General features: G+C 44.4%; 2 protein-coding genes across 21 annotated transcripts in view; both read left to right on the top strand.

Moving 5' to 3' along the window:
• Positions 1-2,847, top strand: part of LOC101083645 (quinone oxidoreductase-like protein 2) — a 30,336-nt gene extending 27,489 nt beyond the window's left edge. For 8 of the 16 annotated variants that reach the window (XM_045048537.1, XM_045048539.1, XM_045048535.1 and 5 more), the window contains one exon: positions 2,722-2,847. In XM_045048537.1, the coding sequence (XP_044904472.1) occupies positions 2,722-2,820 (99 nt within the window). In that variant the 3' untranslated portion in view covers positions 2,821-2,847. Of the gene's footprint in view, positions 1-384; positions 772-2,441 lie in introns of those variants that run through there. The other 8 variants (XM_011291025.3, XR_006591572.1, XR_891281.4 and 5 more) reach the window with 4 other exon arrangements.
• Positions 2,848-16,903: 14,056 nt separating this feature from the next.
• Positions 16,904-17,746, top strand: part of SEC16B (SEC16 homolog B, endoplasmic reticulum export factor) — a 56,502-nt gene continuing 55,659 nt past the window's right edge. For 2 of the 5 annotated variants that reach the window (XM_045048652.1, XM_045048651.1), the window contains exon 1: positions 16,904-17,569. The gene's annotated coding sequence lies outside the window, so the exon portion shown is untranslated. The remainder of the gene's footprint in view (positions 17,570-17,746) is intronic. The other 3 variants (XM_045048653.1, XM_045048650.1, XM_023247283.2) reach the window with 2 other exon arrangements.

Here is a 17,746-nt window from a genome sequence, read left to right as displayed (position 1 = left end):
CTTTAAACGTCCCCCACCCCTCCGTCCCTGTTATGCATTGTTGCCATGGTGACCTTCCTAAAGTACAGCTGTGACTGTGTCTCCTCAGAAAACCTGCAATGGCTCCCCTTGGTCTACATGGTGGAGTCCAGACTCCTCAAGCTAGCGTTTCTTTGTGTCCGTGGCCTTGCCATGCTCTGCTCTGCAGCCTCAAGTTACACAACGCCTCCGGTCCCTCCACGTGTACTTAGATTTCCTGCCAACCCCCCTTTCCTCTGCTCAAGCAGTTTCCTCTGCTCCCTTGTCCCTGTCAAACCCGAACCTTTCTGACTTCCAAGACCGACCTCTGCCATGAGCCTGCCCCCTCAGGAGGCTGGTCATTTCTTCCCTTCTACCTTCCTGTAGCTTTTGCCTTGGGATTTGTCACATTCTGCCTGGCACCAGAGGGAGCAGCATGTCTAGTAGAATGAACACAGGATTCTGAATCTAAGATGTGGGTTCACATCCTGGTCTCACCACTTCGGAGGTGGTTACTTAAGGTCTGTGAGCCTCCATTTTCTCATATTACAATGTCTACCTCACAACGTTGTCGTGGGCAACACATGCAGCAATTGGGCAAATTATCCGGTGCGTGGTGAGCTATTAGCAAATGCTCGTTACTTTTACTTCTTTCTTTCCTCCTTTCCCAAGGTAGCATAAGTTTTTTGAAAGCGGGTACCATGTCTGATGCACCTTTGTACCTCCCACAATTCCTATCACAATGAGTAGTAAATACGCCATACATGGAATTGATTTTAAATTGTCTACAAGTCTTAAATTGTGGGAGCAAGTTAAAAATGCGCCAGTCTGGAAACAAACCAAATGTCCATCAACAGATGAATGGGTAGAAAAAATGTGGTGTATACACACAACAGGAATATCATCCAGCCTTAAAAAGGAATGAAATTCCGACCCATGCTGCCACATGATGAACCTTGAAGACGTTATGCTAAGTGACATAAGCCAGTCACAAGAGGACAGACATGGTGTGATCCCACTCCTAGGAAGCACCGAGGGTAGTCAAATTCATAGAGATAGGAAGTAGAATGGTGGTTGCCAGGGGCTGGGGGGAGGACAGACTGGGGGGGGGGTTATTGTTTAGTGAGTACAGAGTTTCAGTTTGGGAAGATGAAAACGTTTGAGGGATAGATAGTGGTGGTGGTTGCCCAACAATGAAGAATATAATGTCACCGAACCGTACATGTAAAAACGGTTACCATGATGAATTTTATGTTACGTATGTTTTACTACAACAAAAAATGTAAAAAAAAAAAAAAAAAACCCACAAAAAGCCCCACAACATATTACCTCACATCTAAGTGAATCCATGCAGAGAAGAGAGCAGAGTGTGAGTTGAGTGCCCAGCTTAGGTTGATGTGAGCTCCAGTCTCTGCCCATGGCCGGTCTGCGGGGCGAGGTCCTCTACATTTGTTTCTTGTTCTCTACTCATCCTACTCCATGAGTGATAATTCCCAAAAAAGTGAGTGGTGGGGTGGGGGTAAAACAGACGCCTGACACCACAGGGATGGGGGTACTTTTACTCATTCTTGAGGAGAATAAGCACTTTTATTTGTTCCAATAAATGCGGTAAGAGGCTTTGTTTTCTGATAAGTCCTTCAGGCCATTTGGAAACACCTATCTTCTCAGGATCTCCTCACCTAAAAAGGTTTTTGGAAGGACTGAATTGTAAAAATCGGGAGTGAACATTTGGGGAAAGAATTGAAAACCGAGAAAGTACCAGAAGGTGGGCGGGGCGGGTGTCAGGGAAGCCACCCCTGTGTCTGTTGTGGGACCTTGTGGTGCTTCTGTGAGGGCCAGAGCCCACGCTGCACCTCTTCCTGCAAGCAGGGGAGGGGCGGGAGGGGGGGGCAGGACAGAGGATCTGAAGCAGGCTCTGTGCTGACAGCAGGGAGCCCCATGTGGGGCTAGAACTCACAAAACCGAAAGATCACAACCTGAGCCCAAGTCAGGCACTCAACTGACTGAGCCACCCAGGCGCTCCCAACCTTACTTCTTAACCTGAGCTAGTTTGTATTTAAATGACAGTTGGTCTTCAAAAATATCAAGACACCAACTTTGAGGCTAATTAAAAAAATTTCCTGTCACCCTTTGGGATAATCAAAGACTTGCTTGGCAGAGAGAAGCACGAAAGATCAGGGTTGGGAAAAGTGTGCAAGCCCAGCGGGGAGCTACCTTTCCTTCTGTTCAGAGCTGATCAGTAGGTGTCACCAGTAATAAAGATCGATTGCCCTCAGCTCACTCACGTCAAAATGACTTAGCTTGAAAGAGGCAGTCGTTAAAGAGAGCGAGTTTCTTCAGGTTGAACAAGTATTGGTTAGAAGCCCTAATGACCTGCTCCCTGTTCGCCGTGTTCCTGCTTCTTTGGGATGATTTGATTTGAAAGCATTTGACTCATATTTTAGGCACTGTTTGGCCGTCCCAGCGTCTGAACCATTAGCCTGAAAAAAGAATCAATGCAGCTCCGAGTGACCGTATTTATTCGATATTCAAGATTTTCCCCAGCTCTTCCCCGCCGGCTGGCTGCCGGAGAAATCGCTCCCACACACCTACCTCTTCTTTTTCACCAGCGGTGGGTCTGTCCACCTGCACACACTTCTCTCAACAACTCAAGTGAGGTATTAGCTATGGGATAACCTTGTCTCTACATCGTCAGGATATTTGTCCCCGCTCCTTCCTCTGCAGCTGTGGCAAAGACCGCGAAAGATGTGTTACGTAGCAAGCGAAGAGAAATATAGGTGTCCTCGCGTCGTCGCTTGTGTTCGACAGCAACAACAAAATTAAATAAATGAAGAAAAATTTGCACTATGATTTCTTCCACTTCATTTTTCTTCTCGGATTGTGTAAGTGAACCAAAGAGCAGTGAGTTTTCAAAATAGTTATTGTTTATAAAAGTCACGGGAAGGGAAGGCCCAAATGAAACAAATGCTGGCGTGTCTAACTGTTCTCTTCCCCTGGCTTCTTTGTCACAGCTTATTGCTAGATGGAAGCCCTGAGGTGGAAGGATGCCGACTTCTGGAACTTTGCTATTGTTGAGAAATCCTATACAGAGTGATGATTATTTTTAAAAAATGTTCGCTGTATGTAGAAATAGTTTCTTAAACTTCAGTGAATTGCCTCGTTATTTTAAAAACGGTGTTGTTAAAATGATCACAAAACAATCATTGAAAAAAATCAAAGCAGCAAAAAGTTTATGAGTAGAAGTTGTTATCCTATTTTTCTCTAACCTGCCTGCCTTTTTTTTTTTTTTTAATGCTTATTTATTTTTGAGAGACAGAGAGAGAGAGAGAGACAGAGTGCGAGCAGGGGAGGGGCAGAGAGAGAGGGAGACACAGAACCCGAAGCAGGCTCCAGGCTCTGAGCTGTCAGCCCAGAGCCCGATGCGGGGCTTAAAGTCAGGAACTGTGAGATCATGACCTGAGCTGAAGTCAGATGCTCAACCAACTGAGCCACCCAGGTGCCCCATCTAACCTGCCTGTCTTACTCCCTTTCTCCAGGGAAACCACAGTAAGCAGTTTGGTGCTGCTTTGGTAGATCCTTTAAACACGTACACACGATGCATACACACAGAGGTTTTGTTTTTGTTTTTGTTTTTAAATAAAGACATACATAGTTTTTAAAAATAACCGATCATCAGGGCACCTGGGTGGCTCAGTCGGTCAAGTGTCTGACTCTTGGTTTCAGCTCAGGCCATGATCTCCCAGTTTGTAAGTTTGAGCCCCACAACGGGCTCTGTGCTGGAGTGTGGGGCCTGCCTGGGATTCTCTCCCTCCCTCCCTCTCTCTGCCACCCCCACCCTGCTCATGCACACACGTACGCTCTCTGTCAAAATATATAAACGAATTAATTGATCATAGTATGCACACTGTTCTGTATTGTACTGTTTTTAATCAGTATGGCATAGACATCATTCCATATTAGTAAAATAGACATCTCGTTCTTTTTAACAGCTGTTTAGTGCTCCAAAATGAGGATATGTATCATATGCAACCACTTCCTTATTAGTGGGCTTATTCTGCACCGCTCCCTGGTGGTCTAGTGGCTAGGATTAGTGGGCTTATTCATTTATTCACCTTGATGTGATACACGTGGCTGTGCCTCTGTGTGACAAGCTCAGCACAGCACAGGGAATATACACGATGGTGGGCAGAAGTTTACAAATTTAGCGGGGGAGATGGACGTGAATTAAAACCACAAAACCATGCCAAATTAGTGTCGCATAAAGTATAATGGGGGGATCTAACTCAGGCAGGTCAGGAAAGGTTTCCCTGAGGAGAGATCCTTGAAACGCTGAAGATGGAGGCTTCTGGAACATTGAATTCTAGGGATTTAAATCGGGAAGGAAGGGAGGAATGTTCTAGGGCCCCATGGCAAATGAAAGTCTGTGAGTGAGAGGGGTTGAGAGAAGAGGAGTAGGGCTGGAGGGGGAGCAATGGAGGCAGGTGTTGTAACATGAGGCTGCAGACAGGCCCAGATTAGGCGAGGACCTGTGGGCCAGGTATGGTTTGTGCCCTTACCTTAAAAGGATGGGATGCCATGAGGTGCTCTAGGGAGGGGGGGGGGGGCGGCATGAGCAGCACAGCATTTTTGGAAGAATCCTCCTAGCTATAGTGGGAGAAAGTTTTAGAGATGAACAGAACAACGAGGAGTCCATGAAAATCCCAATGGGAGAGGAGGGTATCTGGGACTAAGGTGGTGATGATGGGAAGGGAGAGAAATCGACAGGACAGAGAGCTCTGCGGGAAGTAAAAGCAAAAGAACAGGCAGGGTTGGTGGAGGGGGAGGGAGGGAAATGTCAAGATGTCTCCTAGCTTCCTGGATAGGTATTTGAGAGGAGGAACATCAGAAGAGAACCGAGTTTTGGTGGTGGCAGGGGATATGATGGGGTTAGGTGCACAAGGTGAGGTTGTGCATATATTGAGACATCCAGGAGATGTGAGCTGTGCAGTTCTCTGTACCTGTCTCATGCTCAGAAGAGAGGTGTGGACTAGAGATACGAATTTGGGCGTCATTTGCTTGGAGGTACCATTGGTACCTGTGATGAGATTGTAGAGACAGCACGGAGAGAGAAGGGAAGAGGGTCTAGACTGACTGTAAACATCTTTCCTCTCCGTAGGACTGTAGAATATCGTGACTGCTCTGTGGACCACACAGAGAGACTTGGACAGGGATAGTTTGGTGATTTCACATGAACCACAAGAGGTTATCAGGAAGGCTGTATTGCACAGGGAATAAAGCACCATTCTCTCAGTAGAGGACCAGCGACTGGGGCTGTTAAGTCCAGCTGTTCAGCCTTGGGCTAGACTCCTCTTTTTAATTTTCTCAGGTAAAACAATGAAGATCATAATATGTGTTTTCTACCTTGCGTGGTTCCTGTGAGGGTCAAATGAGATAATGTATGATAATGTGTGAATGCACTTTCTAATTGTCGTTTTCGTAATAGATTATGAGGTCGTCTAGCACCAGTGGGTTCAAGTTCATTTCAGAGTGGAGCAAAAATGTGTATTTTTTTGGCATCTGCTGGGCTGATATGGAGCAAAGGAATTGTTTGATTTTTAAAAGTGTCTCTCAAGTATTTCTACACTCTATTGTAGCTGAAGTCATTGTGCTCTTTTATACGGAATAATGGACAAAGCGATGGCAGCCCCATGATCCGACGTACCTCAAAGACATACAGAACCAGACAAGGTCTAAAGAAGGACACCTAAATTGATCCAGAGGGCAGAGGGGGTTCTTTTGTGAGGGATGATGAAAGAATCGGGGCTCTTCATTCTGGAAAGACACAGGCTGAGAGGGGAATATGATTGAAATTTGTAAAATAATGAAAATCATAGGATAAAAATACGAACCTATTAAATCCCAGAGCACAAGAACTAGGGACAACTTTATCATTTTAAAGAAATAGCTTTAGGGCAAAGTAAAAATAGTACTTCTTTACACAGGAATACTAAGCACATGGAACTTACAACTCTCAAAGATTGCTAGGACCAAAATCAAATATTATAAGAGAAAGACATGTATTTCTGGAAGATAGATTCATGGATTATAAAATGAAATTAAAAACAGTTTGGGTAAGTCTCCCCAGTTTTGGACTGTGGCACCATGGAGAGTGGCCATAAAGCTTTCCTGTTTCCATCTGGCATCCTTGTCCAGATCGAGATTCCCGAGTGGATGTGCCGGAGACGACAGAGCACAGAATTTGAGCTCAGAGGGCCTGGCTGCAAGTGACTCTCGGGAATCACTTCTTTTTATTTACTTTATTTATTTTTATTTATTTATTTATTTATTTATTTAACGTTTATTTATTATTGAGAGACAGAGAGACATAGAGCATGAGCAGGGGAGGGGCTGAGAGATGGAGAGACACAGAATGTGAAGCAGGCTCCAGGCTCTGAGCTGTCAGCACAGAGCCCGACGCGGGGCTCGCGGGGCTCAAACCCCCAAACTGCGAGGTTGTGACCTGAGCCGAAGTCATACGCTTAACCAACTGAGCCACCCAGGCGCCCCGGGAATCACTTCTTTTTTATGTACCTCCATTTCCTCATCTGCAAAAAGAAGAAAAAAAGGTCATATCAACATTAAAACCTGCTGCACTATTGTAAGAGATTCAACTGAAGGGATGTCTGTGGCAGTGTTTTGTAGTTGGTAAACATCTTAGCCGTAGGAGCATGAGAATTGCCACTTTTATTGTTGCATTTCCAATTCTATTTCCTTTAGGTGGGTTGACCTTCACCTTGTCCTTCCTGATCCTGGCCTTGCTGGAGAGCAATATTTGCCAGCTCAGAAATGAAGGAGAACACTGAGGATAGGGACACTCCCTGGTCCTCTAGGGAGGGAGGTAGAGAGAATGCAGACGTCTCTTCTTTCATCCCTTGTTCTTCCTTGCGAAGGTAGAGAAATAAAGGTGAGGAGGTAAGGAGAGGGGTGCCTGGGTCAGTCAGTTAAGTGTCCGACTCTGTCTCTGTCTTTTTTTAATGTTTATTTATTTTGAGAGAGAGAGAGAGAGAGAGAGAATGAAGGGTGGGGGGGGAGGGGCAGAGAGATGCTTAACTGACTGAACGACCCAGGTGCTCCTAGCATCTGACTCTCGATATCAGCTCAGGTTGTGATCTCATGATCTTGCAGTCATGGGATCCACCCTGAGTTGGGCTCCACACTGAATGTGGAGGCTGCTTGGGATTCTCTCTCCGCCCCTCTCCTGCTCACACACGCAAACACGCTCTCTCTCTCTCTCTCTCTCTCTCTCTCTCTCTCAAACAAACATTATTTAAAAAAGATAAGAACTTTGAAAGCATCTCTCTTCTTTGGATGTTTTGGGTGATGAGATGCCACCCAAAACCTGGGGTATTCTGGTCTCTGGGCAACTTCAAGGGTTCTCACAGATCTTAGGAAAACTAAAAAAGGTGGGTAGAGGGCTGGAGGAGGAAAAACCACGGGGATTGGTTTTTTTCTTTTTTTTTTTTAATGTTTATTTATTTTTGAGAGAGAGAGAGACAGAGACAGAGCACGAGCAGAAGAGGGCAGAAAGAGAGGGAGACACAGAATCCGAAGCAGGCTCCAGGCTCTGAACTGTCAGCACAGAGCCCGATGCAGGGCTCGAACCCATGGACTGGGAGATCGTGACCTGAGCCGAAGTTGGACACTTAACCGACTGAGTCACCCAGGTGCCGCCCTGGGATTGGTTTCTTAATGGCATCTATAGGTTTGGGATTTAAGGGAGAGACAAAAATATGACTGAAATTTCCTTTCAAGATGGCCACTGCAGTTTGCTATGCTGGAAAGCCGATGGAGATCTGGAGGGAAAGAATGTGTCTTGCCTGGACACACTCTGAATATGACGTGTATCCCTAAGGAATCCAACCTCACCAGAGGACATCCAGGAACAGCAGGAAGAGAGGACTGATGACAAATAGCTTTTTATTTCCTCCATAGCAAATATGAACGGCTTTGCCAGGCTTCCAAGCACCCCACCGTACAACTTCCCCTGACCTCATGTCCCATGGAGAAGAGTGAAAGGAGAATGGTCCACTAGCCAAGACAGCCAACGATTTGAATTGTGGCCTCGGCACTAATTAGCTGTGGGCTCTGCTTCTAGTCCATAAAATGGTGCTAATAGTAACCCCCTTGTCCTTGAGTTGCAATGAGGTCAAAATGAGGTTATATTTGTGAAGCACTTAGCATAGTGCCTGGCACTTCATGGGCCCTAAATAAATGTCGGCCTCTGTCATGACCCATTAGTACCTTCTACTCTAAGGAGATGGATTGCTAGATAATGAGCTCTGTGAATGCGGGAACCGGGTGTGCATTGTGAATTTCTCTGCACCAAGCACCGTCATTCCTTTTCTGTGCAAGTTATATCCATTCAGGGCCCGCTGAAGGCTCATTTCCTCTGTGAAACCAGCTCGGATTGATCTCACTCTCGTAGGAATTCCCATAGCACACAGTTCAGCCCTTAGAGAGCCATGGATTTGCAGAGTCGTCTGTTGCATTTGTATATATTAGGCTTAGCCTTCAACGACATTCAACAATTTAGTGAACATTTGCTATGATCATGGCCTTGGGTTAGAGATGCAACTAGGGAACAAGTTCCTTAGTCTCAGGGCCTATATCTGACAGGGGACCCGGTGTAGGACAGCATCCATCTTGCTGTTCTCATCTGCTGCTCTGGACACATGACACAGTGGGAACGCTTTGCAGGAACCTCTCCTTTTGAGGTCCTGGGAGACATATTTTCTGGTAATTGCAGTTTCTTCATGCCTGGTGTCTCGAGTTGATGGGAAAGCTGTGCAGGGGGTTTGGATTACTGCTCATTTGTCTCAAAAAAACGTAAAGCGATACTCAGGATGTTTTTTTTCCTCTTGAGAACAGCATTCGCGTGTCAATCGGTGCCAATTTCACATTGCAGGTGATTGAAAGATTCCTCTTCCTTTCCTTTTGTTCTGCAATATGCAAACGCCAGTGGCGGAAGCTGGACCAGGTCTACTGAGTTTCTTTCTCCATTACTTCTCTGAAGAAAGGATCAAGGGCGATGTCTTTTTGAAGGCAGGTGTGGGGAAGTAGCACTCGCGCGTCCTTGTCTCCCGTCTTCGGTTTCTGCTCACGTCTTAGGCTCACTCTCTGATGTAGATTCAGGCCACCTTTCTCGGTTCTCATGGAGTCAGGAACCACGGTGGTCCACCGGGGACCCCCTTGCTGCAGCTTCCAGCTTCCAAGTGAGGGTCAGTAACCTAGCTGTTCCCATTGAATAGTTCCCTTTTGACTTCAGCTTGCAAAATTTCTGATATGTTTTCATTTTTATCCTCTCCTTTTCTTTAAAGGTTATTTTTAAGTTAAAAATAACCATAAGGAGACCTTGTGATCCTCTTCTCACTGACCCAGATATTTTAAGAGCTGGAGGACTGACAGCAGCCTCTCATCTGGGGACATAGGCTGGCTCTCAGGAGCCAATTAGCTAAATGTAATAATAAAATATTAATCCTATTTCCCACACATAAAACACTCTCCTTGTTTTTCCTTGCCTATCCAAACCCTACTCACCCTTCAAGGCACTGTACAAAAAGCCATGGACTTGAGGATAAAAGACTTGGGTTCAATTCCTAGCTTGGAAACCTTCAAGCCAGTGACCTTGGGCAGGTCACTTTATGTGTGTGGACCTTGGTTTCTTCCTCTGGAAAACCCAGATGCTAATGATCTCATAGAGGGAAAGTTGAAGGCTTCGGGCCCAGCTCAGTGACTGTGGTACACAGAACAGGCAGGCCCCAAGGAAATACTTATCAAACTCCAGAAAGCCCATTTTTAGTAATCCTGGAATCATTAATCTCTCCTATTTTTGGATTTCTGTATTATTGACTCTATCTACACTATAGAATTCAACAGTTAACTATACCTTGTCTTTAATGTGTGTTTTCAATCCTCAGCTGGTGGGTAGGTTCTTTGCAGGATGGCGCCTTTTTATTTTTCTCTTGTCAATGTTTCAATACTAGGCACTTAATCCCTGATAATTGATTGATAGAGTATATTACCCATCTTACTAAATTTGAGTTCTGTAGCACAATAGAGGTTATTTTCTTTGTCTTTATCTCTCCAGTTTCACTGCCTAATGCTAATGGTGACAGAGTAGGAAATCTTTTAGGCTTTCATTATCTTGTCAATTTGTAGCTTCTCATCAAATATGTGCTATTCATGTGTTCAAGATATTGCTGACCTGCCATGAACACAAAGTTGATTTGAATTGCTTATCCACTGTGAGGATAGGTTTCCACTAAGTCAGCTTTGTTTTCTCACTTAGGCAGGATTGAGGACAGCCCACTATGTGCCTGGTGAGACCTCCCTTTCCCTGTCCTGGAACTGAGGTCTCTAAAGCAGGCCTATAGCTTGCCTTCTTCTGCAGTGACTGGCTTTCAGTAGATTTAATAGCAGTCCCAAATGCCTGTATTCTCTGGGTGACAACAGTGCCCTGGCTGTCACATCACCTCCACAGATTACCCCATGAATGGTTGTGGGTTGAGTTGTGTTCCCCCAACAAAAAGGTATGTTGAAATCCTAGCTTTCAGTACCCACGACTGTGACCTTATTTGGAGCTGGGGTCTTTGTAAATGTAATCAAGTTAAGACGAGGTCAGACTGGATTAGGATGGCCCTAATCCAATGACTGTCACCCTAATAAGTAGAGAGAGATTTGGGCATAGAGGAGGATTGCCATGTGAAGACAGGCACAGAAATTGGGTTGATGCAGCCACAAGCCAAAGGACGCCTGGGATGGAGGGAGCCACCAGGACCTGGGAAAAGGCAGGGAAGGATTCTCCCCTAGAGTCTTCAGAGGGTGCGTGGCCCTGCTGACAACTTGATTTCAGACTGCAGCCTTCAGAACTATGAGAAAATAAACTCCTGTTACTTTTTTTTTTTAATTTTTTTTGTTTTAACGTTTATTTATTTTTGAGACAGAGAGAGACAGAGCATGAATGGGGGAGGGTCAGAGAGAGGGAGACACAGAATCTGAAACAGGCTCCAGGCTCTGAGCTGTCAGCACAGAGCCTGACACGGGGCTCGAACTCACGGACCACAAGATCATGACCTGAGCCGAAGTCAGATGCTTAACCGACCGAGCCACCCAGGCGCCCCGTAAATTCCTGTTACTTTAAGCCACCAAGTTTGTGACAAGTTGTTATGGCAGCCTCAGGAAACTAACACACTGCCTTAGAGTCTAAATACAATACAGAAGGGAGGCTTTAATTACAATCAATTACGCATCTTCCCCTGAAAGGCCTTGGTACTAATCCCATCATGCCTTGTGATTACTCTTGTGACTCCCTCAGTTTAACACCCCTGGGCCTCCTCCTCCACACAGCGCTGTCCTATCCATATTTGACTTTATCTCCCACCCTCTGTCCTCAGCCACTTCTCTAAATGTCCTCCACACCATTCTGCTCTGATACCTGACTCACTCCTGAGGATGGAGATACCCTGCAAGAGCCCCAGGGCCTGATGGTGGGGTAGGTGTCTGCTTTGCTCCTCATGGCCACTTTCAGCCCATTGTTCCTCCCTGACCCTTCCCCGGCAGCTCTGAAGGACAGGCCATCCATTCTCCATAAACCTCCCATGCTGGGTCAGCCACTGACAAGCAGTCACTCCTCCAGTGCAGCCCAGGACCCTGCTGGCTCACGTCCCGGCTTTTCACCTCTCCTGTCCTCACTCTTGCTGGTTGGCCTGATTAGATCGGTCAGTCCCAGCCCTGGCTGCACTTTAAAATTATTCGGGGTGGGGCACCTGGGTGGCTCAGTCAGTTAAGCCTCTGACTTCCGGCTCGGGGCATGATCTCATGGCTCATGAGTTGGAGCTCTGGGTCAGGCTCTGTGCAGACAGCTCAGCCTGGAGCCTGCGTCAGATTCTGTGTCTCCCTCTCTCTCTGCCTCTCACCCGCTCGTGTTCTGTCTGTCTTTCTCTCTCAAAAATAAATAAACATTTTAAAAAATTTAAAAAATAAAATTATTTGGGAAACTTTTATGTTTAAACGTTTATTTAGAGAGAGAAAGAGAGTGCACAAGTCGGGGAGGGACAGAGAGAGGGAGAGAGAGAATCCTTAGCAGGCTCTGTACCACCAGGGAAGAGCCTCTGACACGGGGCTCAAACCCACAAACCATGAGATCATGGCCCGAGCTGAAATCAAGAGTAGGATACCCAGCCAACTGAGCCACCCAGGTGCCCCTGGGAAACTTAAAAAGCTCAGGCACTTCTAACCCTTCCCCACTCTCCCAACCCATGGAGCCTGAATGAGAGGATTGGAGGCTTGTGTATGTTTTAATAGCTCCCCAGGTCATTCTCCCACCTCAGCCGACTAGCCTAACAGTAACGCTGTGTTCCTCATGATTAACCCTTGTACTAATACTTGTCGATTTCTGGCACCCCTCTGTGGCCACTACCTTCTCACTTCCGGCTCACTCCCGCCGGAACCCCACTCCAGCCATTGTTTGGTTTCACTAGGTCCACCAGGCCATCATCCCTGTACCTTGTCACTGTCCATCATGGCCCTCAAGGGCCTTGCCTTCCACCTCACTCACCTGAGTCCATGGAGCAGGCTCCCTTGCCCCTCTCCCCTCTCCTGCCTTTACCTGGTGAGTCCCCAGATCTGACAACACTCTCTACTCACCTGCTCATGTCTGCATCCAAGCACCAAACCTCCAAAAGCGGCTGGATAACAATACACAGCAGGCTTCCTGGTCTTAATTTTATGAACTCAGAGCTCAAGTGGACTCTCAGTGCTGCCCGGCAACCCTGCCCTCATTTCCCTAGTTAACAGCTTCCCTGTTTTGAAGAGGCTCTTTTGCACCTTCTGTCTCCAAACCAGCTCCCTCCAGTATCCAGCCTTCTCACTCTTTCTTTAGGCTGACCTTGTTCCTGTCTCAAGACATTTGCACTTACAGTTCGCTGTGCCTTCCACACTTTTCCCTGGATCTTTCCATAGAACACCCCTCCCTGGATTTATCTTAGCTTCTCAGGGAGTATTCCCTGACTCATCTACCTAAAATACGCCTCCCACCTCCACCCTGACACTCCATCCTCTGATTCCTTCGTATTTTCTTTACAGCACTTACCACAGTCTGATATTAAGTGATGGATTTATTTTTGTTTGCTTCTCTGTCTCCCCCACAAGCACGCAGGCTTTATGAAGGCAGTTCCCTTCTGGTCTGCCTAGTTCGCATCTGAATCCCCAACACCAGGTACAGTGCCTGGTGCACAGTAAGCTGACAGTGAATGAATGAGTGAATGAATGCATGAATGAATGAACAAAGGGATAGGTCTGTGTTGCGTATTTTTTTTTTTTAATGTTTCATGTTTTGTGAGAGAGCAAGAGAGAGCATGAGTGGGGGAGAGGCAGAGAGAGATGAGACAAAGGATCCAAAGCTGGCTCTGTGCTGAGATCAGTGAGCCCAATGTGGGACTCGAACTCGTGAACTATGAGATCATGATCTGAGCCGAAGTCAGACACTCAACCAACTGAGCCATACAAGTGTCTGATTTGACTCTTGCTAGCCGTGAGGTTTAAAGTGCATCACTCACTCTCTCTGGGCTTTGGTTTGCTTATTTGTAAAGAGGAGAGGATCTTCTTGGTTGGTGAACATGTAGAGATACAAGGAGAGTGGCATACAGGGAGAGGGCATGGAATAATAATAATAATAATAATAATAATAATAATAATAAATATTATTAGGGTACAGGTATAAACTATGGCCTGAAGCACTCTTCTAAGTGCTTTACCTGTAATGATTCAATTACAGTTGACTCTTGAACATGAGTTTGAACTGCATGAGTTCACTTGTATGTGGATTTTTAGATAAATACAGTATAGTACTATAAATGTATTTTCCTTATGAGTTTCTTTTTCTAGCTTACTTTATTGTAAGAGAACAGTATACAATACATATACCATACAGAATACATGTTAATTGACTATGCTATCAGTAAGGTTTCTGGTCAATGGTAGGCTATTAGTAGTTAAGTATTTTGGGGGAGTCCAAAGTTACACAGGGATTTTCGACTACATGGGGGGCTGGGGAGTGGTTGCTGCAACCCCCATCCATGTTCTTCAAAGTCCTACTGTACTCTTCACGACAATCCTAGAGGTAGTTACTATTACCTCTGTTTTACAGGTATAGAAACTGAAGTCGAGGGAAGGGAGATTCAGTGATTTATCTGACATCAATGGATCCAGAGAATGGCCAAGCCAGGACCCCAGCCTGGTGGTGTGGTCCCAGAGCCCACACACATAACCATTGTGATATATCACCTTTGCTCAGTCTTTTTGCCCTGTGTGTCTCTTGGGGAATTCAAGATGCTTTTCCATCACTTGACTCAGTCTTCTGGTGGGTCAACATGAGAATTTTGGTCTGCTGTTTGTAAGTAATTTCGTTGAAGGGGTGGAGCTTGTAATTCTTTCAAGGAGAAACATTTGTACTTGTTTTTGGCCATGAATTTTGGCTCAGCAAACTGAGCCAATACCTCCAATCTGCTGATGATATTTGAATGAATGTGCCTATGAGAGCCAGAAGGTCTGTATTCGGGAGCCTAACAATCTTTGCATTTTCCACTTTTTATTAGTTGTTTAGTTACATACAGGTAAGTCTAGAACTTCCCCAATTTCTCCAAGATGTCTGAGCTAAGCAAAATGCAGGTTTATGAATATATGGATGTATGCTTTTCGCACATTTTCCAAACGTGTCTTTTTTAAGTAAGGGAAAATGAGACTACAAGATTGTCTTCAGATCAGGGTCGTGAGTCCCATGTCAGTTAAGGCCCAATATTGTCAATAACAGCCTGAATAGTATAAGTATTCTCAAGTAAGAAGGCTTGTATTTTGAATATTTTCTTCCATCACTTTTACCATGGTAATTTTTCAAAATTACCATATTTGCCTCTTCCTCTCCTGATCTGTTATAACATTTATTACTGGCATTCCGCATTTGGCATTTATTTACATTCTGCTTTTTGTGGACGTTTATATGTATCCTTCATTTTGTCTAGTTGAGTGATTACTATCAAGATGAAAGAGAGTAAACTAATCATCAGGCAAGATAGCAAATGCAGTTCATATTTAACTATTCTTTGCATAAATCTAAGGAGGTGATCTTTGCATACAAAGCAAGAACATCATTAGGAGTGTCTTTTCTAGTTATTACAAGTCAATTAGGCAGGATCTATCCTTTTTTAAAATCTTTTTTTAGTGTTTATTTATTTTGGAAAGAGAGAGAGAGAGAGAGACAGAGTGTGAGCAGGGGAGGGGTAGAGTGAGAACGGGAGACACAGAATCTGAAGCAGGCTCCAGACATGGGGCTTGAACTCATGAACCTGAGCCAAAGTCAGACGCTTAACCAACTGAGCCACCCACGCAGGATCTATTCTTAATATTTACAGCACAATGTTGTGGGATGGTCTCTGAGAGCCAAAGCCCTAAATTCTACCTGTATGTCTTTGGGCAAGTTTTTTTTAACCTCTCCAAATCTCTGTTTCTATCTAAAATGATCGGTTGAATTAAAAATCCTTTTAGAATTAAAAAATTTTGGACTTTACTTTGGATTATTTTTGTAGTTTTTCAACTAAAAGAACAACACTTCTTTTTAAAAAGTTGTTTTTAAGACAGTTCTATAATTCAGAAATTTTACCTAATCAGTCCTTTTCCTCATTTAAGTTTAAAATCAGGACCTTCCCCACTTCCAGGGTAATGAATAAACACATACAATATATGCCTTCTGATTAATACACATATCTGCTTGATACACAGCCCTTATGGTGATGGGACGTCGTGAATTTTTTATGATTGCCCCAGTTCAAAAAAACTTCCATCTTGTTGTTTACATAATTAAGATAAGTTAACGTCCAAGTGTATTCATCTATCTCACTTCATTTCAATTCAGAAAATGTGGTCAGGGAATACACAGTGACCTTTCCTGTGTTTTAATTATGTAGATTGTGTTGGTTACTGGGTCACTGATCAATGAGAGCTAATTTCCCAATTTTAGGCTCTGTTGCTGGAGTGTAGGGATTGGTTGGTGGCTTCCAACTTCTCTCTTTTCCCCGATTGGCATTTCCCCAAGTGATCTGTGGTCACCCTCAGTCGCCATCTGAGACACGATGGATTACTGCCTTCTTGGCAACATTGCTGTGGGGTCTTTCCTCTGCACATCACAGAAGGGTGAAGAAGTGACCCGCCTCTGACGCCAACCTCAAGGACAGGAGGGCTGTGTGAGGTCTGGGCTTGAAAAGTGTTTTACATTTCTCTTTGGCATGGCTTGTCTGTTCCACATAAGCCCGAGAACATCTTTAGAATTCTGAAGTGTTTTGGGAACACACAGAGGAAAAAATAAAATCTGTTTAAGATTCAGCACAGGGGTTCAGAAGCATAACAGTCCAGGCAAGTCACCACTTGTCAATAATTTTTACATAATAGAAACAGCTTTATTGTTTCTTTTGGTTACGTAAATAAAAATGTTTCCTTGAAAAAAGTTGAAGCATACATAAAATGATGGAGAATAAAAATCAAAGTCAGATGGCATTCCAGCACCTGGAGACATCTAATGAACACTTCCGTAAACTTAACATGTGCTTCTCTTTAAGCACACACACCATTCGCATACAGATAATTTTATAGGAATGGGATGTAACAAATGCTGTTTATTGTGAAGGCTTGCAAAAAGTTACTTGCGCCCTCATCCATTGCCCATGCAAATTCTCTCCCTCAAGCAAAGGAAATGTTTTAACTGCCCAATATGTGTCTTTTATATACTTTTATCTATGCAGATACACAAATACTTATATATATATATATATATATATATATATATATATATATATGGTCCCGGGAAGGGAGATTCAGTGATAGCATATGGGATAATATCATCTCAAAGATGTCATAACAACTCGAAATGGGATAATATATACTTTTTTTTTGCTTGGTTAAAATGCCATAGAAACCCCTCCAAGTCAACTGCTGTATCTCTAACTTATTTGTTACTAGATATCCTAATAGGCCATGACATAAGTGTTTCATCATATATTCAACCATTTCCCTATTGATGAGCATTCACTTTTTCATTTTTTTGAAATGAAATTCACTTCACTCCAAGCTCATGATGTTTAAACGAACTAGACTCTATAATACTGATTCAAAGTCTCTAAATTTTACTTTTTCAGTTTCTAATCCTGATTTTTTTTTTTTTTTTTTGTCAGTGATGAACTCGCTTTCACGAGTGTTTAGAAGGTCAACCTAATATTTAGACGCACGAAGGAGCACTTTCTCTGATTTCAGGTAGTGGCGTCTTTTACGAAGACCTTCTCAATATGGTGGTCAGATCATGTTTCCAGCCTCAGGATCTACATAGAAAATCATTCCGTTGGGAAACTGCTGCTGAAGCAGAAAGGTTCTGGGCGGCTGACGTGGCATCAGTTCACACTGTCTGCCAGCTGTGAGTAACAGCAGGCTGTCTTGATGGGATATGGCAGAAGCAGCAACAGCAGCCGCTCCTGGTTTAGGGGCAAGAGATGTAAGTACTTATTTTCACCATTAACCAAACCAAACTCAAACTGAAGAATGCTAAGGGGGAATACAATTCCCACGAGAGACTCTTCCGGCAGATTCATTTGAGAAGCATTTGGTCTCAACCAGAGTAGAAAGGCATCAAGCTGGCACATGGTTTTCAGCAAAATGAAGAACCTCACAG

Source organism: Felis catus, chromosome F1 (genome assembly GCF_018350175.1).
Source record: "Felis catus isolate Fca126 chromosome F1, F.catus_Fca126_mat1.0, whole genome shotgun sequence".
In the NCBI taxonomy this organism is placed as follows: domain Eukaryota; kingdom Metazoa; phylum Chordata; class Mammalia; order Carnivora; family Felidae; genus Felis; species Felis catus.
The sequence above is the reverse complement of the archived record's forward strand: the minus strand, read 5'-3'. Positions and strand labels throughout refer to the sequence as shown.